At 43.1% G+C, this 26740-nt stretch overlaps 1 protein-coding gene across 1 annotated transcript in view; it reads left to right on the top strand.

The window, feature by feature from the left end:
• Dpp6 (dipeptidyl peptidase like 6) overlaps positions 1-26740 on the top strand; it is a 640714-nt gene that overhangs the window by 376644 nt on the left and 237330 nt on the right. Inside the window, exon 4 of the mRNA XM_051203163.1 lies at positions 20386-20480. Within this exon, the coding sequence (XP_051059120.1) occupies positions 20386-20480 (95 nt within the window). The remainder of the gene's footprint in view (positions 1-20385; positions 20481-26740) is intronic.

Raw genomic sequence — 26740 nt, 5'->3', positions numbered from 1 at the left:
TCTCCTCAGCAGCTATCCCACAGCTCTGGCATCTGTAACATATTGGATAATTACCAAATTCCAACGGCCCAATATCTGGGATCCACTCACAATCTTCTGGACTCCTCCAAAGGGCTTGAGACACTTCTCTGGCTCTTCTCTCCACAGCACACAGCCATGGTACTAGCATCTCCAAAACACTGGGATCTTCTGCTGCAACTGGGATACACCGTCACCAATAGCCTCTCATAGGCTCTCCTCATGGTGCCAAGCCTCAGTTCTTTAAATGACCTCTTCAGTCCTGGGCCTTCACCTGCCACTGGGGCTGAACCTTCACCAAAGGCCTTTCCTTGGCCTCTCACAGTGCCAAGCCTCAGCTGCTCTCCATGACCTCTTCATGCCTTCAAAATCATTACCAAGTATGGCTGCCAGCATGAGGTACAACCTTGTCTGCCTCTGGAACGCAACTTCTCTGTGCTCTCAGGAAACACTTCCCAGAAGATTTTACCTCAGTGATGCTGGTCTTTTCTTAATCACCACTAATTTCATAACCCCAGCTGAACAGCATCAAGTATCCCAGCAAAGCAAATTTTTGATATCTTGTTAATCACAGCTGATTCTTCAAACCCAGCTAACAGGAACCACGGGATCTTAACTCCCTTTTTCCTTATCTTGGCCAAAGCTACCAAGTTATGATACTTTCTGGGGCTGGAACATGGCCCCCTTGTAATTATGCCTTTACCAGCTTTCTGTCTTTCACTGGCTAAGGTTGGCTGTCTTGAAACTTGCTCTATAGCCCAGGCTGTCCTTGAACTCACAGAGATCTAACTGCCTCTGCTGCCTCTGCCTTACCTCTACCTCCAGACTGCTGGGATTAACGGCAAGTGCCACCAATGCCTGAGGTCACCACTCCCTTTATTCCATTTCTTAATTCATTTATCTCTTTCAACAGAGGATTTATCTCCATTCCACTTTCTGGTGCCCTTTTTCTCCTCAGATATTTTTCCTTGTTCACCTTGTTCCTTTCATTATAAATCTTCATTAGAGTTACCACTAATAACCACATGACAGAGTCTATACTAGACTCTTTGAGATTTCTTCTGCCAACAGAACTAATCCAAAACTCTTCACTTTGGCCTCAGACAGACATTTTGGACAAGGGCAAAAAGCAGCCACTCCCTTCACCAAAATATCACAAGGACAATTTCTAGGCATCATACTAAAATTCTTCTCTAAAACCTCTTGAGCCAGCTCCCATAATTTTAAATCATTATCAGCACCATTGTCCAACATGCTCCTACTGGTATGCCCCATTAAGTGGTGCTTAAAGCATTCTACTGCTCCCCTAACCCAAAGTACCAAAGTCCAACTACTAACTGCTAACAAGCTGTTACAACTTAAATTAATCCATAATTTTTATCTATATTTAGCCATGTCGCTTGGTACCTTTTCTCAGTAAGGCATTCTCATTTTCCTTCCTCTACATCTGTCTGGCAACTGCTCTCTGGCTTCCTCTTCCTAGAACTCTTGGAGTCTAGTAGCCCAACCTATACTTCCTGACTGTCTACTGGCCAATCAGCATTTTATTAAACCAGTATGAGTGACGCATATTTACAGTGAATAAGATCATTTTCCCACATCAAAGAGACACCATGACCACATGGCCATGACAACTCTTATAAAGAAAACGTTAACTGAGGGTGGCTTGCCTACAGCTTCAGAGGTTCAGCTCATTATGATCATGAGGGGGATCTTGGCAGAGTGAAGGCAGATGTGATACTGGAGCTCAGAATGCCAGATCTTGCAGGCAACAAGAAGTCAGCTGACTGTCCCACTGGCTGAAGCTTGAGGAGAGAGATTTCAAAGCCCACCCCCACAGTGACATACTTCCTCTAAAATGACTACACCTACTCCAATAAGGCCACATCTCCTTGTAGTGCCACTTCCTTTGGGAGACATTCTCTCTTTTTTTTAATTTTATTTAATTTTATATAACAAAGTCCAATTAAATGAAAACAAACATTTATACACAATATTTGGGAACTTGGGCGTCGTTCTTTCCAAACTACTTCCTGCTGGTAAGGGGTGCTGTCTTGGGGGATTCGAAGAAGATTCAGATATCCTGGCTGTAGTCTGTATGGCTGTTTTGTCCAGCTGTTTTGAATGTAGGATCAGCTTGTACTCTGTTTCAGGCGGTCTGGCGTGATCAACCCACATTAGTCTGGAGGAATCCACATCTTTTCATTTTCTGTGGAAACAAAAATAGAAATCCTTTTCCCCAGTAACTTGTTCTTCAACTTAAATTTTGGAGTCAAAGCATTTTTTTAGTTTAATATATTATTTTACATGTCGATCCCAGTTCCCTCTCCCTCCCCCCCAGCCCTCCCTCCCCCCTTTCCCTCCCTTTTTACACTCGATGCCCTCTCACATGCACTCTAAACACCCTCCCCTCCCATCCCCCCACCCCAATTGCATATGTAGGGGAATGCCATCCAGTTGGGGTCATGTAGATCTGACAGGTCCTATGAAGTAGGGACTAGGGCTTCTCTCCTGTCTCTAGATTAAGGCAGTTATTCCTCCATGGGGGATATGTTCCCAAAGTTCTTTTGTGAACCAGGGATACATCCTGGCTCCACTGTCTGAGGTCTCTTTGACTGCTCAGTCCTTCTGGCTGAGACCCATAATCAGGGGGGCCTGAGTCAGTCCCATGCTGGCTTCCCAGCTATCAGTCTGGGGGCCGTTAGCTCCTCCTTGTTCAGGTAAGCTGTCTCTATGTGTTTCTGCCGCATGGTCTTGTCCTCTCCATCTGCATCTGGGTTCTAGTTCGACTCAGTGTTTATGTATGTGTGTTTGATCCTGTTTTCAACAGGCATTAGTTGAGGGCTCCATGGAGAAGTTAGTTGTTGATCTCATTCTCCGGGAAGGGCATTTATGATAGCCTTTCCACGTAAGATCAACTTGATAGTTGGGAGCAGTCTTATAGTTCTCTTGACCTTTCTTTGTGTTCAATTTTATCTTCAAACCAATATTGGCTCCCTCTTTTATGTTCTCTCTCTGTGTCTCTCTCCCTCTCTTTCCTATCTTCTATTCCTAACCAGGTTCAATATTCCTGGTCGCACATGTTTTCCTTTCCTCCCCCTCATTTTCTCCTACTTCTCTCTCCATTCGCTGTCCTCCCCCACTTCACCTGAGCTCTGGGGGACTTGTCCCTTCCCAGTTCTGTGAGGGACTTTATATGAATCTCTTAGAATACACCTTGTATCCTAGTTCCTCTGGTGGAGTGAATTATAGGCTGGTGATTCTTTGATCTAGGTCTAAAATCCATATATGAGTGAGAACATACTGTGTTCCTCTTTTTGTGACTGGGTTACCTCATTCAGGATGGTTTCTTCAAGTGCCATTCACTTGCCTGCGAATTTCAAAATACCATTATTTTTTTTCTGCAGAGTAGTATTCCATTGTGTAGATGAGCCACATCTTCATTATCCATTCTTCAGTTGAGGGGCATCTAGGTTGCCTCCAGGTTCTTGCTATTACAAATAGTGCTGCTATGAACATAGTTGAACAGATGTCTTTGTTGCATGGATGTGAATCCTTTGGGTATATGCCTAAGAGGGGGATTGCCGGGTCCTGTGGTAAACTAATTCCCATTTTCCTGAGGAAACGCCATACTGATCTCCAAAATGGCTGTATGAGTTTGCACTCCCACCAGCAGTGGAGGAGTGTTCCACATTCTCCACATCCTCTCCAACATAAGTCATCACTGGTGTTTCTAATTTTAGCCATTCTGGCAGGGGTAAGATGGTATCTCAAAGTTGTTTTGATTTGCATTTCCCTGATAGCTAAGGATGAGGAGCATTTTCTTAAGTGTCTTTTAGCCTTTTTGATTTCCTCCATTGAGAATTCTTTCTTCAATTCTGTACCCCATTTTTTAATAGGGTTATTTGGTGTTTTGTTGACTAGTTTCTTGAGTTCTTTGTATATTTTGGAGATCAGCTCTTTGTCAGATATAGGATTGGTGAAAATCTTTTCCCAGTCTGTGGGCTGCCTTTTGGTCTTGTCGACTGTGTCCTTTGCCTTACAGAAGCTTCTAAGTTTGAAGAGGTCCCATTTATTAATTGTTTCTTTCAGTGTCTGTGCCCCTGGAGTTATATTCAAGAAGTGGTCTCCTATACCAATTTGTTCAAGGGTACCTCCTACTTTCTCTTCTAAGAGGTTCAATGTGGCTGGATTGATGTTGAGGTATTTGATCCATTTGGACTTGAGTTTTGTGCATGGTGACAGACATGGGTCTATCTGCAGTCTTCTACACACCCTCATCCAATTGTGCCAGCACCATTTGTTGAAGATGCTGTCCTCGCCCCATTGTATAATTTTAGCTGTTTTGTCGAAAATCAGGTGTTCGTAGGTGCGTGGGTTAATATCAGGATTTTCAATTCGATTCCATTGGTCTACCTGTCTATTTTTATGCCAATACCAGGCTGTTTTCAGAACTATAGCTCTGTAGTAGAGCTTAAAGTCAGAAATGGTAATGCCTCCTGAAGTTCTTTTATTGTATAGGGTTGTTTTGGCTATCCTGGCTCTTTTGTTTTGCCATATAAAGTTGATTATTATCCTTTCAAGGTCGGTGAAGAATTGTGGTGGGATTTTAATGGGGATTGCATTGAATCTGTAGATTGCTTTTGGTAAGATTGCCATTTTTACTATGTTAATCCTACCTAACCAAGAGCATGGGAGATCTTTCCATTTTCTGGTATCTTCCTTAATTTCTTTCCTTAGAGTCACAAAATTCTTATTATATAGGTCTTTTACTTGTTTGGTAAGCGTTACACCAAGATACTTTATGTTGCTTGTGGCTATTGTAAAGGGTGATGTTTCTCTGATTTCTTTCTCTGCCTCTTTGTCGTCTGAAAAAATTAGGGCTACTGATTTTTTTGAGTTTATCTTGTATCGTGCTACTTTGCTGAAGGTGTTTATCAGCTGTAGGAGTTCCCTGGTAGAGTTTATTGGGTCGCTTATGTAAACTATCATATCATCAGCAAATAGAGACAGTTTGACTTCTTCCTTTCCAATTTGGATCCCCTTGATCTCCGTTTGTTGTCTTATAGCATTAGCTAGAACTTCTAGTACGATATTGAAAAGATATGGAGAGAGAGGACAGCCTTGTCTTGTTCCTGATTTTAGAGGAATTGGCTTAAGTTTCTCTCCATTCAGTTTGATGTTGGCAGTATATTGCCCTTATTATGTTTAGATATCTTCCTGTTATCCCTGACCTCTCCAAGACCTTTATCATGAAAGGGTGTTGAATTTTGTCGAAGGCTTTTTCCGCATCCAGGGAGATAATCATATGGTTTTTCTTTTTCTGTTTGTTTATATGGTGGATCACGTTGATAGATTTTCGTATGTTAAACCATCCCTGCATTCCAGGTATGAAGCCTACTTGGTCATGGTGGACGATTTCTCTGATGTATTCTTGAATTCAGTTTGCCAGTATTTTATTGAGTATTTTTGCATCGATGTTCATCAGGGATATTGGTCTGTAGTTTTCTTTCTTAGTTGTGTCTTTGTGAGGTTTGGGTACCAAAGTTATTGTGGCCTCATAAAAAGAGTTTGGCAATGAACCTTCTGTTTCTATCTTGTGGAACAGTTTGAGGAGTAGTGGTATTAGTTCTTCCTTGAATGTCTGGTAGAATTCTGCACTGAATCCATCTGGCCCTGGACTTTTTTTGGTTGGAAGGCTTTCGATGACTGCTTCTATTTCATTGTGGGATATAGGTCTATTTAAGTTGTTTGTCTGTTCTTGATTTAATTTTGGTAAGTGATAGTTATCCAGAAACTTGTCCATTTCCTTTGAATTTTCAATTTTTGTGGAATACAGGTTTTCAAAATATGACCTGAAAATTGTCTGGATTTCCTCTGTGTCTGTTGTTATGTTCCCCATTTCGTTTCTGATTTTGTTAATTTGCATGTTCTGTCTCTGCTTTTTCGTTTATTTGGATAAAGGTTTGTCTATCTTGTTGATTTTTCTCAAAAAACCAACTCTTTGTTGCATTGATTTTTTTTGTATTGTTTTCCTGGTTTCTATTTTGTTGATTTCAGCCCTCAAGTTGATTATTTCCTGGCGTCTACTCCTGCGGGGTGAATTCTCTTCTCTCTGTTCTAAGATTTTCAGTTGGGCTGTTAATTCTCTTATGTGACTATCCTCTGTTTTCTTCATATGGGCACTTAGTGCAATGAACTTCCCTCGTAGCACTGCTTTCAAGGTGTCCCATAAGTTCGGGTATGTTGTATCCTCATTCTCGTTGAATATTAGAAAGTCTTTAATTTCTTTCTGTATTTCTTCTTTGACCCAGGAGTGGTGCAATTGCACATTGTTCAGTTTCCATGAGTTTGCAGGTTTTCTGCTATTTGTGTTGTTGTTGAATTCCAATTTTAAAGCATGGTGGTCCGATAAGATACAGGGGACTATTCCTATTCTCTTGTATCTGTTGATGTTTGTTATGTCACCTAGTATGTGGTCAATTTTAGAGAAGGTTACATGTGGAGCAGAGAAGAAGGTATATTCCTTTGTCTTTGGATGGAATGTTGTATAGATGTCTGTTAACCCCAGTTGAGACATAACTTCTGTTAATTCTTTTGTTTCTTTGTTGAGTTTCTGATTTGTGGTCCTGTCTAGTGTTGAGAGTGGTGTATTGAAGTCTCCCACTATAAGTGTGTGAGGTTTTATATGAGCTTTGAGTTTTAGTAGTGTTTTTTTTTTTTTTTTACGAATGTGGGTGACTTTGTATTAGGGGCATAGATGTTCAGAACTGAGACTTTGTGTTGATGGATTTCTCCTGATATGAATATGAAATGACCGTCTTCATCTCTTTTGACTAATTTTGGTTTGAAGTCTAACTTGTTAGATATTAGGATAGCTATGCCTGCTTACTTCTTATTTCCATTTTATTGGAAAATCTTTTCCCAACCCTTTACCCTGAGGTAATGTCTATCTTTGAAGCTAAGATGTGTTTCTTGTATGCAGCAGAAGGATGGATTCTGTCTTTGTATCCATTCTGTTAGCCTGTGTCTTTTTATAGGTGAGTTATGACCATTAATGTTGAGGGTGAGTAAGGACCATTGATTGTTGATGCTTGTTTGATTTATGTTTGTTGTTGGCAGTGGTATTGTGAATATATTAGTTCTGCTTCACCCTTGGTTTCTGGTGTAGTTGGATTATCTGTTGCCTACATTTTTGTGGGCATAGTTACCTTCCTTGGGTTGGAGTTTTCCTTCTAATACTTTCTGTAGGGCTGGATTTGTAGATACATATTGGGAAAATCTGGTTTTGTCATTAAATATCTTGTTCTCTCCATCTATATTGATTGAGAGTTTTGCTGGATATAGTAGCCTAGGCTGGCATCCATGTTCTCTTAATACTTTTAGAACATCTATCCAGGACCTTCTGGCCTTGAGGGTTTCCATGGAGAAGTCAGGTGTAATTTTGATAGGTCTGCCTTTATATGTTACCTGTCCTTTTTCCTTCGCTGCTCTTAATATTCTTTCTTTATTCTGTATGCTAGGTGTTTTGATTATTATATGTCGAGGGGTCTTTTTTCTTTGGTCCAGCCTATTTGGGGTTCGGTATGCTTCTTGTACTTTCATGGGCATGTCCTTCTTCAGATTTGGAAAGTTTTCCTCGATGATTTTGTTGAATATGTTTTCGGCACCTTTGAACTGGGCTTCCTCACCTTCGTCTATGCCTATTATTCTTAGGGTTGGCCTTTTCACGGTGTCCCACATTTCTTGGATGTTTTGTGTTAAGGATTTGTTGGATATGATTTTCTTTGGTCGATGAATCTACTTCTTCTAGTTTATCTTCTGCGCCTGAGATTCTCTCTTCCATCTCTTGAATTCTATTGGTTATGCTTGTGTCCGTCATTGCCGATTTTTTGCCCAGCTTTTCTATTTCCAGCATTCCTTCCGTTTGTGTTGCCTTTATTTTCTCAATTTCAGTTTTCAAGTCTTGAACTGTTTCCTTCACTTGCTTAATTGTTTTTTCTTGGCTTTCTGTACTTTCCTTAAGGAATTTGTTCATTTCTTCCACTTTTTTGTTTGTTTTTTCTTCCATTTCTTTAAGGGATTTTCTCACATCTTCTTTGAGGGCCTCTATCATTTTTATGATGGTAATTTTTAAGTCGTACCCTTCTGCTTCCTCTGCTTTGTTGTTGTGTTCCATTCTAGTTGGTGTAGATTCCCTAGATTCTGGTGGTGTCATGCTTGTATTTCTGTTGTTAGGTGTTCTCTTGTATTGCCTTCTTCCCATAGTTTCTTCCAGTAGGTGTTGGTGGTGTCTCTTCCCTCTCTCTATGGTACTTCCCCGATGGGCTTATGTGGATCTGAGATTCAATATCTGTAGCTCTGTGTGGTCCAAGCTCTCTAGGAGGTTTCTCCGCAGACAGGGATCCAGGGATGAGGTCAAGGATGAGGATCCAGAAGAAGATGCCAGCAGGTACTCACAGTGGTCCTCTGGCCAATAGCTCTGGCCAATAGCTCTGGCCAATAGCCGGCAGAAGAGGACGAGGGCTGAGCTTGAACTTGAGAAGGTTTTGCAGGGTAGTGGGATCTCACTGGAAACTGGCGCTCTCCCGCTGAGACCTCGTTCTTTGGCAGGGGCCCGGGTTTGGGGGTCAAGGATCTTGCCCGCAGGAACTCCGAGTGGACCCGCAGAGATAGGCAGATCTCTGGGAGGGGCCTGGGACTCCAGCAGAGGACTGGAGGCAGGGTCAGAGACCAAGCAGGTGGAAATTATGGGTGGTCCCCCGTGGATAGTCAGGTCTCCTTTGTTCAGAGTTGCTCTGAGAAGTCTCCGAAGTAGGGTGGACTGTTGGCTCCACCCTCTGTCCCAGTGCTCAACCAGAGTGGCAGGACCATGGGTGGAGTAGGGCACAGGGTAGGGGGTGTAGGCTGGCGGTGGGGATGGGTGGGGGTGTATCAGAGCTCCAAGGGTGCTCTCGATGGGGACTGGAGACAGGAGCAGCAAGATCAGGGCGGGACATTCTCTTTCAAACCACAACCGGCAGCAACATTACAGAATTGCCAGTTCCAAAGCATACTGTAACATCCTTTAAAGTTTCATCATTTGAAGTATTTTGTTTGTTTTGAAAAATCATTACTTTAATTAACAATTATTACTTATACTCATGATAAATGTGATATATTGCTGTATGTATAAACTGTACTTTTATAAAAGTGCTAAATTTGATTTTTGGCAATTTTGTGTCTCGACATATGTTTGCTCTCACTACTTTCCATCTCTCTCATGTCTTTCCCAACCCTGACACACACACTGTCCTCCTTACGGGTCCCTTTTTCAACTTATATCTTCTTGATTTGTGATGTGATGTCTGATATTAACCAGGACCACCTGTAGCCACCAGTTTGGAGCTATCCATTGGAGCCTGGTGAGCTCACCATTTGTTATGTAACAACCGAAGTTAATGACTGTCCAGTCCCCAGAATCCATCATATGCAAATAACTCAGCCCCTTCCTAATCCATGATTGACAGGGCAGTCTTATGCAGGCCCAGTATAGGCAAATACAGCTGCTTGGGCTCTTGTTTGCATGGTTGGCTCTGTCAGTCCTTAAGACAGCATTTTACAACTCTTCTCCAAGTTCTTGTATTCTTTCTACTTTCTCTCTTACAATGCTCTCTGAGTTTTAGAGGAGCTAGTATAAATGTCATGCTTAGAATGAACATTAAACTATCACTTATCCTAAGCATCTTATAGCCATGAGTCTCTGTATCCACCACTGTTCTCTGCAAATGGAAGCTTCTTTGATTAAAGATAAGAACAGCATTTGTGTATGGTGTAAACATATATACTTAAAGATTTGTTTTTATTGGTGTGTGTGTGTGTGTGTATGTATTTAATGCATGAACAACTAACATGTAAAGTCAGCTGATAGAATCTGTTCTGAGTAAATGAATGCAATCTAATATTTGGAAGACTGAAAAACTAATTTGTTATAACTGTTGAATATTTTCACATCTCAGTTTGAGGAAGTGAGATGAGAAGCAAGCACTCTCTTTCTGGGGACACCCAGGTCATCATCTGTGGTTCACTAATTATCTGAGCACTGGAGAATTGTATTGTACACAAAATGATGAGAGTAAGGATGCCTTTTAAGTGCAAAGACCTGGGTTTTTTGGCACATGGCAATAATGAACAGCCAGTGGTGTCCTAAGCTTTGTTCAGAGTCTCTTGGACTCTATGTTCTTGGAACCTCTATGGGGATCTTTCCAGTTTTATCTCCCTGTCAACATGGTATTAAATACACTTCCCTGTGTGACATCATCTTCCTGCCCCTGTATGCCATCATCTCCCTGACTCTGTGTGACATTATAGGGATAAGAAACTCTGACAACATCCCATGAAGAGCACAAAAGGTATAACCTGGAAACCCAGGACATCTGCCTAGCTCTGCCTCTGACACACCTCTTCTCCCTGGGGCCACTGTTCCCCAAGGTGGCTCCTGCAGCTAGTTTCTCAGGGGAGGCTGATTTTTGATAAATCTGTCTGATGTATTAATTTGTTCAAATCGTTGTTCATTTATTTAACAGCCAATTTCACAGCTGTCACTCTCCCAGATGTTAGAAAGGCAGAAAGCGTAGCCTCTTTGACAACTGCATGCTAGGAGCAGAGCTTAGCACACACAGCTCTGGCAAGCTAGGTGAGCTTGAGGTGGAAGAGTGGAGTGGTGTGTACACTGAAAACTGAGAGGGAATGAGAGTCTGCAGGCAGAGTTGGGAGTCTGCAGGCAGAGTTGGGAGTCTGCAGGCAGAGTTGGGAGTGCCTCATACTGGGGGTGACCTTCATGCTGAGCCCAGGATGTGCTCCCCTGGTCAAGGCGAGCAAAGGTAGCAGTGTGTGGGAGCACAGAGGGGTGAAAGGCATGGTGGTGTACAAGAATGGCAGAAATTTAAAATGAGAAAAGGAACTCTGCTAAGAATGTGGGGGACTATGAGCCTCAAGAATTTGGCCAAAGTAATTTCTGCTGAAGAGATCTTTTTTTTTTTTTTTTTTTTTTTTTTAAGGGATAGGAAGATTGTATGAAGTCCACTATATTTGTAAACTGTTGAGTGTTGGTTGAGCCCCCAGAGAAGGTGATTCTAGAAGAGGGGCTGCCCCTCCTCCACCTCAGACCCAACCATGTCTGTACAAAAGTGTTCTCCATGGCCCTCTGTCTGGGGATGAGCTGCTCCCAACTCTGACAGAGTGAAAATATTGTGTGCCCTTGAGGACAGCATAAAGGAAATCATTTCTGACAGATGTTACCATTGTTTATCAAAGTGCCACGAGTGGAAAGAGAAGCCAGAAGCTAAGCCACGCAAAGCTTGGCCATGGTGAGAAAGCTCATTGGTGGCTTGAACAGGACTTAACCCTGAGAAGCAGATGGTGAGGTGTCTCTTGTGAATGCACGGTACTATTGTTCACATGTCGCACTTCAGAGAAAAGGAAAACAGCTCATGACAAGTGAATCCAACAACTAACGATCTAGCTCTAAATGATGACATCCAGAGGCAGAGTTCACTCACAGACAGTTGGTAGAGGTGACAAAGAGTCACAAGTCCAACATCGCTGTGCACAGCAAGGCACCACGTTGATGTCAACATCCATGTCCATGTGAGTTGGTTGCTGGTTCTGCAGCAGTTGCTCTTGAGAGCAGTGGAGGCTAGCCAGTCACAGCCTCAAGTGTGCTTAGCCAGGTCAACCAGAGTGCTGGACACTCAGTGGTCAGAGCTAGGGCAGAGGCAGGAAATCCTGGTGGGACATGTGTTCACTGGAAGAGTCCCTTGTTACTGGAGTATGTGGCTTATCTATGCTGAGGCACACAGGAGACCAATGTCAGCTGGGCTGCCTGGAGCCTGGGTTTTTAAAACTTTTCAAAGGCTTATTTTATCCTTGAAAAATTTTTAGTCTCTGCTTTCTGACTGGTGTAAGTCATTAGCTCCCAGGTGTTACTGGTTACACCAGGTTCTTCCTCTTGATATAAGCACCTAATAGTATCAGCACCTCATAATGTCAGCAACTGCTGATGTCAGCAGCCTCTGATGTCAGCGCCCTCTGATGTCAGCAGCCTCTGATGTCAGCAGCCTCTGATGTCAGCAGCCTCTGATGTCACCAGCCTCTGATGTCAGCAGCCTCTGATGTCACCAGCCTCTGATGTCAGCAGCCTCTGATGTCACCAGCCTCTGATGTCAGCACCCTCTGATGTCACCAGCCTCTGATGTCACCAGCCTCTGATGTCACCAGCCTCTGATTCACCAGCCTCTGATGTCACCAGCCTCTGATGTCACCAGCCTCTGATGTCAGCACATTAAACAGAAATCCCTCCATCTTTTTGTTATCTTGTATTGTAACTATTCAGCTTCAATTTTCCCAGTCAGTTTCTACTGTGTGTGCTGAGCACCATATTCAAAGATGTCATCTCTGTTACTATTTGTTCTTCTACTTTGAAGCATCACCCAAGGGAACACTTTTCTCTGCCCTGGACTCACTTTATCAGGAACTCCAGCTGGCTACCTTAAAGGAGTTTTCTTAGTCAATTTCTGCTGAATATTTTGAACACTAGAGTTGATGTTTTGCTATCTATCATCTATCTATCTACCTAAATATCTTAACATCCATCATCATCTCTATCAATCTATCACCATTTGTTCTTTTACTTTAGCTTGCTATATACTAATTATATACTTTTGTACTACACTCGATATACTTATTCAAAATTTAAAAGCTGGTGATCCAGAAGATGCAGAATCTGTGTGCTATAAGGAAGTGGGTTCTAATGGAGGCTAATGGAGCAGTCTGTAGTGAGATGAGTGGCAGACAAGACTGGGGCAGGAGCCCTGGACATGAGGAAGCTGTGATTTGAGAGCCTATCAGAGAGAAGAGTCAGCATAGAGAGAGATGCAGAGAAATCCTTAGCAAGCACTCCTCAACAGCTTGGATGGGCCTACAGAGCACCTGGGTATGGAAAGTTTCAAAGCACTTTTTAGCCAAAGGCAAAATGTTGATGTCATGAGTGAAAATTCTGCCCCAGAAGAAAAACAGCTTCCACCCAGCAAGGAAGGCTGTGGGCTCCCTCAGAGGAGCCAGATGTTGAAAATCCATGTTGTCTAGAACATGACCCAAACTCTCCTGACTGACAAAGAACTGAAGAACCATCCCCCAGCAGGAAAGAAAATGAGTCAAGTTTGATTCAAAATGAAGCAGATTTTGGAACTAAGAAAGACAGCTATGCTAAAGAATTGACATGAGTATGTGTTCATTGAAACTGAAACAGAAATGTGAGGTCTAGATGGGAAAATAGAAGTGATAAAGAAGCAAAGTAAAATTTCTAAATGGGAAAAGATAAATTTCAAGACTGAAAACTTTGATTGGTGAGTGAATGACTATGACAAAGAATTGAGATGACCATGATGGCAGTCCAGGAGAAATTATCCAATGCAAGCAGAGAGGAGAGTGTGTTGGGGAAGGGGATGGAGATGACTGGGTAGATAAGGTATTTCAGCAGTGTGAGAACTGGAGTCTGGATTCCCCATCATCCACATACTTGCATGGTTACCCACCTGTAATTCCAGAGACAGAACCAATGAGGTTAGCTGGCCAAGCTGCATCAGCAAAGTCAAAATTCAATGGAAAGACATATATATATATATATATATATATATATATATATATATGTATATATATATATATATGTGTGTGTGTGTGTGTGTGTGTGTATGTATGTATGTATATACATATATACATGTGTGTAATATATACATATATATATATATGATTTATTTATTGTGTAGTGTTCTGTCTGTATGTACACCTGAATGCCCAAAGGGGGCACCAGGTCTCAATATAGATGGTTGTGAACCATCATGTGGGTGCTGGGAATTTAACTTAGGACCTCTGGAACAGCAGCCAGTGCTCTTAACCTCTGAGCCATCTCTCCAACCCCCAAGACCTTGTTTCATTGAATAATGTGGAGGGTAATGGAGGAAGACTCCATATTTGCATACATATGCATGGGTATCTACACATACTTGTGCACCCCCACAAAAGTGTAAATACACACATACAAACATGGGTAGGGAGAGAGGAGAAAGTGTGAAAGGTGATATCAACTCCCCAGTGTATGTGCAATTGGAAAGACAGAAGGAAAGAAGGGGTCAAAATGGGTAGTAAGCAAAAGTGGCTTAGATGTATCTTAGTACTTTTATTTTGCTGTGAAGAGACATCATTACCAAAGCAACTTCCAGAAGAAAGCATTTAACTGGGAGCTTATGGTTTCAGGGGTGAGTCCATGAGCATCATGACAGGAAGCAGAGCAGCAGGTAAGCAGGCATGGTGCTGGAGCAGTAGCTGGGAGCTTACAGCCTGATTGGCAAGGTGGAAAGAAAAAGAAGACACTGGAAATATCACGGGCTTTTGAAACCTCAAATGCCACCCCATTGACATACCTTCTCCAACAAGGCCTCACCAATTAATTCCTCCCAAATAGTTTCATCAACTAGGGCCAAGCATCAAACAGAGCCTCTGGGGACCCCTCAAGGGTGATGGAAGATGTACATTTTCAGAGACCAGGCCTGCAGAAACAAACAAAGTCTTCCAGAAGCCCACTCTAAAGTTTCTGGTTGAACCTGCTGAAACCAACACAAAAGCACTAAAAGCAGATAACACTGGGAGCCAGGAAATCCTGTGGCTGCCTTCCTGTTACAAGATGTGTCAGCCAGAAGAGAGTAGAATGAAACTTCAAAATGATAGAAAGAAACTGGAAAATTATCAACCTGGAAATAGCATTTCAGAGAATCTTTCAGAAATACGGGAGGAAAGAAGACATTTTCAGAAAAGATAACAAGCATGTTGCCCATGGACCCACATAATCATTGATGGTTAGAAATTCTTCCAAAGCAAGAAAAGGCTCTCAGTGGGAACCAAGCACCTTCCCTACCAACAGGCAGCATCAGAAATGAGAAAAAAAATGGATGCAACATGAGATGACTTTATCTTTATGACTTTGCACCTTGGCATATTTTGCAATAGGCAAAAATGATAACATTGTCTTGTGTAATGTGTGAAGTATGAAGTAAGTTGGTATAACATACATGACAGCAGCAATAAAATGGGAACAGATGGGCCCCTAAGGCTCAACCGATTTCTGCATTTCATGAGAAGTAGAATTTGTCAGATGGGAAGAGCTAAAGGCTTATATTGTAATCACTAGGGCAGCCACTACTAAATTAGTGCAATAAAATGCAACTAAAATGGGTAGAGACACTATTTAGTTTGTTGCTAACATGCTCACTTGCTGTGTTTTCCAGGCTCTTGCCCCCAAAATTTACTGCCCAAGCCAACACCTTACTACTTCCTTCTTTTCTAAAACATTAATTTTTTTTTTATGTGTGTGTATCCAGAAGAGGGTATCAGATACCATGAAGCTGGATATCGAGGAAGTTGTGAGCTCCTAATGTGGATGCTGGGAAACAAACTCAGGTCCTCCAGAAGTGTAGCAAGGGCCCTTGACTGTTGAGCCATCTCTCCAGCTCCCCTATGTTTTCATGTAGAAATTTGAAGGGTTCCGCATTTGTGTGTAAGTGTTTAATCTATTCTGAGTTGGTTTTTGTATGTAGTATGGAGTAAGAGTTTAGTTTCATTCCTCTGTGTGTGGATACCCAAGTTTCCAAAATCATGATCCTTTCTCTGATGTGTGTCATGAAATCAACTGTCAAAAAAATCAATTGAGAATAAATATGTGGTTTTTTTCCCCTGGGATTTCTATCCTGTTTCATTGGCTGACTCCGTTGCTTTATACATCTATTTTTGTGCCAACACTATAATATTTTCACTATAAGTGTTTTGATATAAGTTTTGAAATTGGGGCATGGTGCCCTCTGCTTTGTGCATTTTTATTTAGCACTGTCTTGGCAACTTGAGGTTCTTTGTGGTTCCACAAGAATTAATTTTTTCTATTTCTGTAAAAACTGACATTAAAATTTGGGTAGAGATTATGTTACCTCTGTAGCTCCTGTAAGCAGTATAGATTGGATAATAACTCACCATGTTACATTTGTGACATGAGGGTCTGGAGAGGTGACTCAGTGCTTCAAAGTGCTTGCTATTCACTCATGAGGATTAGAGGTTTGATCCCAGCATTGGGGCTCACCAATGGCTATGACTCAGGCTCCAAGGGATCTGATGCCTCTGTAGGGGCACCTATACAGACATGTACACTTCTACTCACACAGACACATGCACAAATAAATAACATAACTACTTTTCAATTGTAGGATATGGGGACTGGAGAGGTGCCTTGGCAGTTAAGAGCATATGCTACTCTTTCAGGGCACCTGAGCTCAGTTTCATTGGACTGCCCACAGGTTCTGCAACTATAGCTACAGGGAACCCAGCACACTCTTTTGGTCTCCATATTGTACACACATAGACGGAATACATTCACAGGGACACAAAACATATGCATAGACATGATAAAAGTACATCTCTAAAAATATACTTGTAAATGTAAATGTAAAATGTATATTTTAAAAAGATAAACGTAAACTGTAGCTGTTACCACCCACTGAAGTAAACAGATAGCCTTAATAGTACTTTTTGAAAGGGTGGAAAATACTGTACCAAAGACCCAGTGCTGACCCCCCCCCCCAAAAAAAAGAAGTTTCTGGTAAGGTTAAAATAAACAAAACAAAAATTAGAGAAGTAAGCTGAATCATGAAGTCAAGTACTGAGATGAAAATGATGACAAAATCAGGTCTTTGCAAAGATCAATGAAATCAATGAATATCTACAGAGTCTAGAGGACACAAAGCACACAAACTACCCTTTCCAGGAAACACCAGGGCCGTAGCTGCAGTCCTGTTACCCTATGAAGTCACAAACTATCAACCTCCTAAAAACATAATCATAGTTTAGTACTAGGAGCAAAGTTTATACTGTTGGGACTTAGATGTGTGACTCCCAAATATAACTCATTGGGATCTAAGAGTTGCTACAGTAGCCCAAACAGGAGTCCATCAGCCTGTCCTCCCCAAAGCAGGGTGCCAAGGACCTCTCTGGCTTGCTCCAATGCAGGTTCCAAGAACACCCCAGAAGTGCCTCCCTGTTGTGCACAGAAAGGGGGTGCTCCTATCACTAAAGACTCAGGGGCACAGAGGGACAGATGCATACAGGCCTGAATGAGCCCCAGATGTCACTGTGATTGTGCTCCCTCGGTCCTGTCCTTGCCCACTTTCCATCCGCCCAAACCTGAAAGATACCAGTTTTCCCATTACTCTGATTCGTTTCTGAAGAGCTTCATTCCAATAAAACTCATTTTTATTAATTTGTCTACTTTTCTCTTGTTCATCTGTCTTTTGTTATGGATGAGAAAAAATGTCTTCTTGTCCACACTATTTTAAAGATGCTTACATACTCTATCACATGAATAGTTTTCTTAAGTAACTCACCTAATCAAAACAGACCCAAGGATAAATAGAAAAATGTAAATATATCTGTACAATTGAAGAACTTAAGTTTTGGATTTCGAACCTTTCACAGAAAATGCAAAGCCCAGATGATGTCACTACAAAAATACACAAATCCAGGCAACATTTGCTCACAAAGTAGAACTGGTTCAAATACTTCCCAAATCATGTTATGAAGCCAATAGTGCTCTTACTCCAGAGCCACACAAGCCAAGAACCAGACAAAAGACCAAAACTAACCGGTATTTCTCATGATCCCAGAAGGCAAAACCTGAGCCAAGCATCATGGGATTAGAACCAGGACTCTGGAAAGAAGCACGTTAGAGCATGTGCAATGTGTGACTGGTCCTGGGGTGCATCTAACACACAGTTCACTGGATTAACCAAAACTTACATGGTGACTTCAGTGTTGGCAGAGAAGCATTCTGTAATAGTCAACAACCTTTCAATGTGAGACCTCATGACAGCTGAGCAATACCTGCTTAGGAGAGCAATTACAGCTACTCTCCAGCTCCCTGATGAAATGCCTTCCTCTACACTCTCCATCCAGTTCAGTGGTGAAATGCCATCCCCTACCTAACATCAAGAACAAACAGGCCTCTCTGGCATTGTCCCTGATGGTCAGATGATGCTCACCAGGCAGAAATGCACATCACCGTGTTACCTGACTTGGTTTTGCAACTGAAAACCCTCCTAGGGAGTCTTTTTTTCAATGGACTAGAACTAAAAAGTACATTGATTAAGTTGCAATAATGAAAATTAATTTTATATTAAACCAATACCACAAATTACAATACCACAAAATGCCAGAAAGCTTGGGCCTGATGTATTAAGTGATGATCAAAACCCATCTACTGAAAATGACCTTTGGGTCAACATGACTCTAAGAAGATGTAAATAAATAAATTGTTTGTGGGCCAGAGGAATAAACTGTTGTAGTTAGTTCTTTGTCAACTTGACACAAACTAGAGTTAGTTTGGAAGGGAAAACCCCAATTGAGAAATTACTTCCTGAAGATTAGGATGTGGTAATATGTATGGGCATTTTATTGACTAATTATTGATGTGGAAGGGCCTAGTCACCATAGGAGGTATCACTCCTAGAAAGGTGGTCCTGGGTTCTGTGGGGACAGGCCAGCTAGCAAGGTGGCTGCAGGGAGGAGCAGACCCTGCCTCAACCAAGGCAGAAGGTGATGACACACACTCCAGATTGTCCCCTAACCTCCATACCTTCACTGTGGTACATGCATGCCTGAACTGACACACACTGAAACACATACGTATACACACATGTGTGTACATACACAAGTATGCACAGATTTTTAGGAAATATTTCTTTTTCAAGTCCTAGCGTGATGCCATGCAAGATGTGGCACACACTAGTGTGTGCATGCACACACACACACACACACACACACACTATAAAAGTAATCATTTTTAAAAATTTATGGTGAAAGCTAGAAAATGAAGAGAGATGGGTTTGTGTCAAATTAAGTAGTGATCCCTTTTTGTAGGCTTCATATAAAACTGATAAGCAGCAGCCACTGATGCTGTCCTAAGTGGAAACTAACTTGTCATATAAGATTAACCCCACTATGATGGTGCCAGTGGGCAAGAATATCATGATTTGTTTGCTCCAAAAGGGAAAAATACAAATTGTGTGACATGTAGCAGGAAGTATTGTCAGGACAACACAGGAAAAGAGGGCCACCCACATGGCAGTCTGTACCCTCAACACTAAACTGTAAGTCTGAGTTACATAATGCATACAGCGGATTGCAGTGGAACCAAGCAGGCCATGGATGAACTGTCCTTCTCCCCATTGTCTGAACATATTTGACTTCTAGTAACTTCCCTTTCAATTGGCCCAGTCTGCATGGTACTTTTTCAGCCAGCTTTTTGGTGTAAAATGCCTTTACCTTCTAACCAACTCAGTCTTGCCACCTTCACTTTCCCCCCCTCCCCCGCCCCGCTTCAGGCTTTACTCTGCCTTTCCACCCCTCAAAAACTGTACCTGCATTCCCTGCAGGTGTAGGTTTGCATACACTTGTATACTATCTAGTATGTGGTTTCTTATTATGGAGGTGGTGTGTGGGGTGGTGTGTGTGTGTGTATGCACTCAAGCACTTGTAGGCACATATGTACATAGGTCTAGAAAGCAGAAATATGAGGATCTTGTCCACCCGATCATTTGAGACAGGGACTCTCATTAGTCTGGAGCTCACTGACTAGGCTGGCTAGCCAGTGCAGGGATCCACCCTTTGCCACCCAAGCACTGACATTAGACACATACACTACCATTCCCGACACTTTTAAGTGGCTGCTGGGGCTCAAACTCAGGACCTCATACTTTCAAAGCAAGCATTTACTCAGTGAGCATCTCCCTAGCCCCTAATTATCAATATTCTAAGAGAATATTTAGAATTTTGAAAAGACCAGAGTCACACAGCTGATGATATATTCAAAAGATGACCATGGCAGGAAACTGGGGAACACTTCTAGAAGCATATAGACAAGAGTGAAGTTGGTCTTCAGGGTATGGCCTCAGGCCTCAGGCTTCAGATCCAGAAGATCATCAGTACTTTTGCTACAACTACCTTACTCCTCTGTAATAGCAGACTCCATCTGTTTGGTGTATCCACTCTGAATGTCTTGCCAAAGAAAGTCCTACATAGACACAAACTGCACACATGTGCTTTGCTGTCTGTGGAAAATGACTGGCTCAGAGATGAGCCATCCCTGGAGGGCATACTTCTGGAGCTAGAAGTATGCACTGCATTTAAAGGACCCCTCTCTGAGATGAACTACACACTTCATTTCACACACGTCTATCAAACACTGAGGTAGGTTTCTGGGTAGCTCATGTCTCTTTTCTATTTCCCCTCTTGTAGATAAAGAATTCATCTACAGAGAACGAAAAGGGAACGTCATACTGCGGAATGTTGAAACAAATAATTCCACCGTGTTAATAGAAGGCAAAAAAATTGTGAGTACTCTCTCTAATGACCAGGGTAATTTCAGAGTCATTTTTCCCCTCCTGCAAGTCGATAAAGCAGAAAATGACTTTAGGTTTCAACTTTCGGTAGAGCTGAGGAGAAGCATTAACTTGTAATACCTCTGGCTGAGCAAGTAAAGATAATGGGAAATTGAAAGCATACTAATTTAATAAGTTGAAAGCCTGCTTTCTTTGGGGGAGGGTCCTGAAAATTCCTCCACAGGTGTTGGAAGCAAGTGTTGCATATCAAGTATAATTGAAAGATAAAGTCTGAAGGCTTTTGCACATTTACAGCACAATCGCAATAAAACCCACAGAATAATACTTCAGGGGAACTTGCTCAATCTTATTTAAGAAAAAAAGTCTCTGCAGGCTCAGGGAATATTGACTTAGGTACCATGGCTATGCCGTGGTAGAGAGTGTTGGATACAGTAGAGTTTTTTCTTTTTTTTTTTTTTTTATGCTTTAAAATAAGTACTAAGCCCATCTAAAGGTATTGCTTTTTCAGTCAGGAAGCCTTGCTTTGGATTTGTGTGAAGGTATTAGTAAAGCTGTCTGATTCACTACCAGAAATCATTAAAGGGAATTGGCTTCCTTTCTTTATTTACAATTCACTTGCACTTGGTGTTAGGGGAAATTCCTCTGTGATCCTGAGGGTTGGTCATTTTCTTGCCTGACTCCTTTGGGGAGGTAAAAGGAGGAAGCAAAGTGAACATGTGAATAGTGAGAAATGGGAAATGGCCAAGTGTCTGCATCAGAGTGATGATAAACCAGCTAGGGTGAGATTGAGACCTGAGGAGAATCCCAAGCCGATGGAATGTGAACAAGAGGAGCTGTAGAAAAGGCCAGTCTGTCCCAGAGAAGGCCACTGGCAGATGAGCCTCTACGAGTTCCACAAGCCAGTGATGGCCAAGGCCAGGAGCTCTGATTAGAGAAAGAAAGGATAGTTTCTTCACTGACCACCCATCCTGGACCCAGAGAAAGCTGTCTCTACTCTCCGCTCCCAGCGACATTCAATTGCTTATTGCATTTTTTATATTGCATTTCTTTCTCCTATAAGGATACTATGTCTTTAACATAAATGCATCCTGCTTTTTATATAACTTGGCCCCACAGCATGAGGGTGTCACTCCCAGAATCATCTTGGGATTCAATCAAATTATATTCTTCATAGAGGACTAGAAGAGAAGAATGTGCCTACCCTATTGCACTAGGAGATTTTGTATGGAATTATTAAGAATTCATCTGACTCAGCTACTTCAAATATTAAAGTTACAGAAATGTGTTTAAATGTTCCTCAGGGAGAGAAAACACTCTTCGTGCTGCTGAAGGGAGAGACACTTCCGGCTCAGAGTGTGGTTCAGTCCAAGCGGAGAGTATATATACAGCTGTGTTTGCGGGAGACAGAGAGCACAGCCCCTTAGGTGCTGGAGAGATGCTCAATGGTTAAGGACCCAGGTTCCTCGCACTCCATAGCGGTTTGCAGCTGGCCATAACTTCAATCCCAGTGGATCCAATACCCTCTTTTGACTTCCTCAGGCAAGAGGCACATATATGGTGCACAGACACACATGCTGGCAAAATGCCTACACATAAAATAAAAATAAATAAGTCTTTAAGATCATTAGTTTTTAACAGGCCATGTTTAACTGAGGTCTCAGCCAAATAGTGAGATCATTTCAGAATCTATTATAGGTACAGAAAAATGTTCACGCATTAACTGGCTTATTCTGTTTACCACAGTCTTTACTGCCCTGAAACCACACAAATGCATTCAGTTACAAACATTTATTGGATGCTGAATATGTGCAATCTGATCAACAGATAATTTTTCACTCAAAGCCACATTTAAATGCTTCCAGAAACAGAATTTTTTAAAAGGAACACAGAATAAATGTCCCTTAGTGACCTGCACTGTAACTCAGATGCAGGATCCGGTGTTAATTCTTTCTCAGTTGCTTAGTTGCTTCAAGTGTTTGGTCTCCTGTTTCTCTATTTCCAGCTTTAAAATGTTTCCTGCCAGCCTGGAACATGGGGGGCTTTTGTGCGACCCAAGGATAAGCTACCTACATGCCCTGTGTCTTCCTTCCTAAAGGAAGGCAGCATGAAACCAAGGGAACGGGAATGCTGGAGTGTGGGCTCCTGCTCTGCTGTTTGAGGAGGGCTCAGTCAGTCATGAAGGGAAGGCATGGCAACAGTGGGCCCTGTGGGGGAGGGGTGATCTCACAGTGGCCCTGTGATAGTGGTGGGGATCTCACAGTGGGCCCTGTGGTGGGGGTGGGGGGAATCTCACAGTGGCCCTGTGGTGGGGGTGGGGGGATCTCACAGTGGGCCCTGGGGTGGGGGGGATCTCATAGTGGTCCTGTGGTAGGGGGATCTCACAGTGGGCCCTGGGGTGGGGGGATCTCACAGTGGCCCTGGGGTGGGGGGATCTCACAGTGGTCCTGTGGTGGGGGGATCTCACAGTGGCCTTGTGGTGGGGGGATCTCACAGTGGGCCCTGTGGTGGGGGGATCTCACAGTGGCCCTGTGGGGCGGGGATCTCACAGTGGGCCCTGTGGTGGGGATCTCACAGTGGCCCTAGTGGTGGGGGGAAATCTCACAATAGGCCTTGTAGGAGGGGTGGGGGTGGGGATCTCAGAACAGCCACTTATTCACAGCTTAGTGAATCAGGAAGCAGAGGCTAGGGCTAATTATAACTCTTAAGGCCCAATCTCCAGACACCCCCAACAGCTCCCTCAACCCTGTAGGGGACATTCCATAGCCAAACTTTAACCCCTTCTATTGACCAATAGGTGGTCCTATTCTTATCCGAATTCCAGAGACTTCAGGTTATTTAAATTACTAAAGACAGCTTGTGCCCTTGTGAGGCCCATTGTAATTTTCAGGTTGGTTTGTAACACAAGTGGAGAAACAGGAGGGAAAAAAGCTGTTAATTCTGTAGCCAGCAGAATTTTAAAATATATTCTGCAACCTTCCTAAATGCATTCTTTTCCCTCAGCCAATTAAAACAGATCATTTACACACTTGCTTCTAGCCTCTTCCCTAGCTGGAAGTGACTGGATTGGGTGGGAGGACCCTGTATGAACCCGGTAAGAAGGAGCCAAGTCAGTGTCTTTGGGACTGATAAGAACTTGGGTGAAGTCAGCCCTTCAATCCCAGCACTGGAGACAGTGGATGGAGAGTGAGTTCCAGAGCAGCCAGAGTTAGACCAAGAAACCCTGTCTCAAAAAAGGAAAAAGAAAAGAAAGGAGGGAGGAAGGAAGGAAAGAACGAAAGAAAGAAAGAAAGAAAGAAAGAAAGAAAGAAAGAAAGAAAGAAAGAGAAGGAAAGAGAGAAAGAAAGAGGAGGGAAGGAAGGGAGGGAGGGAGGGAGGGAGGGAGGAAGGAAGGAAGAAAGAGCGAAAAAGAGAGAGAGGAAGAAAGAAAGGAAGGAAGAAAGAAAGAAAGAAAAGAAAGAGGAAGGAAGGAGTTGGGTTGCCTGCTAGTCCCATGTGATGCCTCATGCCTTACCCACCCCAAACAGCTTCACTTAATGGAAGATTTTAACACTATCATTTAAGTAGTTACTTGTAGTATTGCTGTGACAAAAAATCTAGCAAAAAGCAGCTTCAGGAAGAAAGGGCTTTATTTGGGCTCACGATTTAAAGGGATGCCATTGGTCACAGTGAGGAAAATGTGACTGCAGAAGCCTGAGGCAGCTTGTCATGTGCATCCACAGTCAGGGTTCTAATGAATAGCTCCTCCCACCCAGCTCTGCTGCTCTAGCACTGCCCTAGGGGTTACCTTCATGATACCCACAGCTTTTCTCAGCAGACAAGCTATTGCCTTGCTTCTCCAGCACCCTGAGATCTCCAGTGCTTCTTAGACTTCCTCTTCTTAGCTGCGTGTGTAAGCCGCCTTGCAGGTGCTCCAGCCTTGTCATACATTGCCTGCCAGTAGCTCTCTGGAACCAAGGTACAAGGTCCTCTTATACCTTCTGTTGTTCTTTTGCTCCGGCGCAGCTACTGCCTAAGAAACACAAACATGAGACTTAGCGCCCACGTGGAGTTTATTGAGAGAGGGGAGAGAAAGAGGGGGTAGCTGGTGGCCAACCAAAAGCAGGAGAGAGAGCAGAGAGAGAGGAAACAGAGAGGGACCAGAGAGAGAGCAGAGAGAGAGCAGAGAGAGGCAGAGAGAGAGACAGAGAGAGAGAGAGAGAGAGAGAGAGAGAGAGAGAGAGAGAGAGAGAGAGAGAGAGAGAGAGAGAGAGAGAGAAGCACTTGGCGCGCTTGCTTTAAAAGAGGCTTGCGCATGCGTAACTGAGTCCTCTGGCCGCCAGGTAAAGCTGAGGTAGAGATGACAAGGCCATGAGCGTCCCACCCATCGTCGGGGCGGGGGTCAGCTGGCTGCTAGTTCCTAACACCTTCAGTTTCACATCTTTCCTGCCAGCGAAACAAGTACCAAGTGTACAACACTGCCATGTCCCTCTGTGGACTTGGGATGGAGCCTGTCCCACCATGGACCACAGCTGCAGCCGCCTCTGTGCACTAACCCTAGGGAAACACTTCCCGAGACAGTTGCTTTCCGGAACCAGGAGCCCCGTGTGGTGGTTTGAATAGGCATGGCCCCCACAGACTCATGTGTTTGAATGCATAGGAATTGGCACTATTGGGAGGTGTGGCCTTGTTAGTTAGGGTAGGTGTGGCATTGTTGGAGGGGAAGTGTGTCACTGGGTGGGGGGGGCCTTTGAGGTCTGAGAAGCTCAAGTCTAGCCTGTGTGTCTGTCTTCCTTCCTGCTGCCTGCTGATCTGGATGGAACACTCTCAGCTCCTTCTCCAAGCACCATCCCTGTCTGCCTGTGCCCCACCATGCTCCCTGCCACGACGACAATGGACTGAACCTCTGAAACTATAGGGCAGCTCCAATTAATTTTTTTTCTTTATAAGAGTTGTTGTGGTCAATAGAAACTCAAACTAAGACAAGCTGCAACAGCATTCTCGATTTAGGCTCCCTCCTTTCAAATGAATTTGTATTTTTACAAGTTAGAGCCTTTGGTGGGTGGGGCCATGCCCTCAGCCCTTGCTGTTGTCCCATCGAAGAGCAGGGACTTTCTCCTGAACAATTACAGCCTCTTATTTCCAGCATAGCACCGGTTGCAACTTTTAACTTAGTCAAACTATTTTTCATCACCAAACTGCACATTTTTTTATATTTTTCTGTACCACCTGATGTTTTTCATGGTAGGCCTAGATAAAAGTAAACATGAACTATAACTATACCATATCCCGATGGTATAGATATGGTATATGGTATACCATATACCATATCTCCTGCTCTAAAGTTTTCTCCACCAAACAAATCAGTCTATTACTTCTAAATTTCTGTTTACTTCTTTTATTGGTACAGGCATCTGAATGTATGTCTGTGCACCACATGCATCCCCTAGTACCTGAGGAGGCACCGGAAGAGAGCATTGATGTTATGAATATGGCATGAGGTGGGACCATGGCAGATTCCATGGCAGGGGACAAATACCATCAGACAGAAAGTGCATGGGAAGGAAGTTTTACTGGGGAAGGGAAGGGAATGGGAGAAGGGAGAGAGGGAGAGGAGAGAGAGAGAAGGAAGAGGAAGAGGAGGAGGTGGGGGAAGGGAAGGGGAGGAGGAGGAGAAAGAGAAGAAACAGGAAAAGTCTACCTGCCCTTTCAGGGGAACAGTGGGAAAATAGAGGTGAAGTGGGTGGAGTTTGCCTCTTAAAGGGACCTTTACCCCTGCATGCAGACTACTTAGTGATGTAGTAGCCATAGGACCCTGGGATGGTCAGGATAATGCCTAAGTGCATCCTGCCAGGTGACAGGGCAGGCCAACATAATGCCTGAATCCTAACAATTGGATCCCCTAAGACTAGATTTACAGAAGGTTGTGAGCTGCCATGTTGGTGATAGGAACTGAACCCAGCTCCTCTGGAAGACCAGAGAGCTCTTCACTGCTGAGCCATCTCTCCAGACCCTAGTCCACTAGTTTTAATTTAACCTCCTTCAAACTCTCAGCTATAAGGTCTGTTACCGTCATAAACTGTGTTTTATGAACAAGAATCAAAGGTGACAGAACAGAAGCGAGCAGCTATCTAGAAATATCTGTATGAATAAAACGTATGGAGACCCATTCAGCACCTTGAGCTTTGGATTTGCCTTCCCACTGTAACTGCACTCAAGGACTACAGGACCCCTACTAATTGTAATATCTGTCCCAGTCCTGGCTCTCAGGAGTG

The sequence above is a fragment of the Phodopus roborovskii genome, unplaced genomic scaffold (assembly GCF_943737965.1).
Source record: "Phodopus roborovskii unplaced genomic scaffold, PHOROB, whole genome shotgun sequence".
Taxonomy (NCBI): Eukaryota; Metazoa; Chordata; class Mammalia; order Rodentia; family Cricetidae; genus Phodopus; species Phodopus roborovskii.
This window is presented reverse-complemented; position numbering and strand designations above follow the sequence as displayed.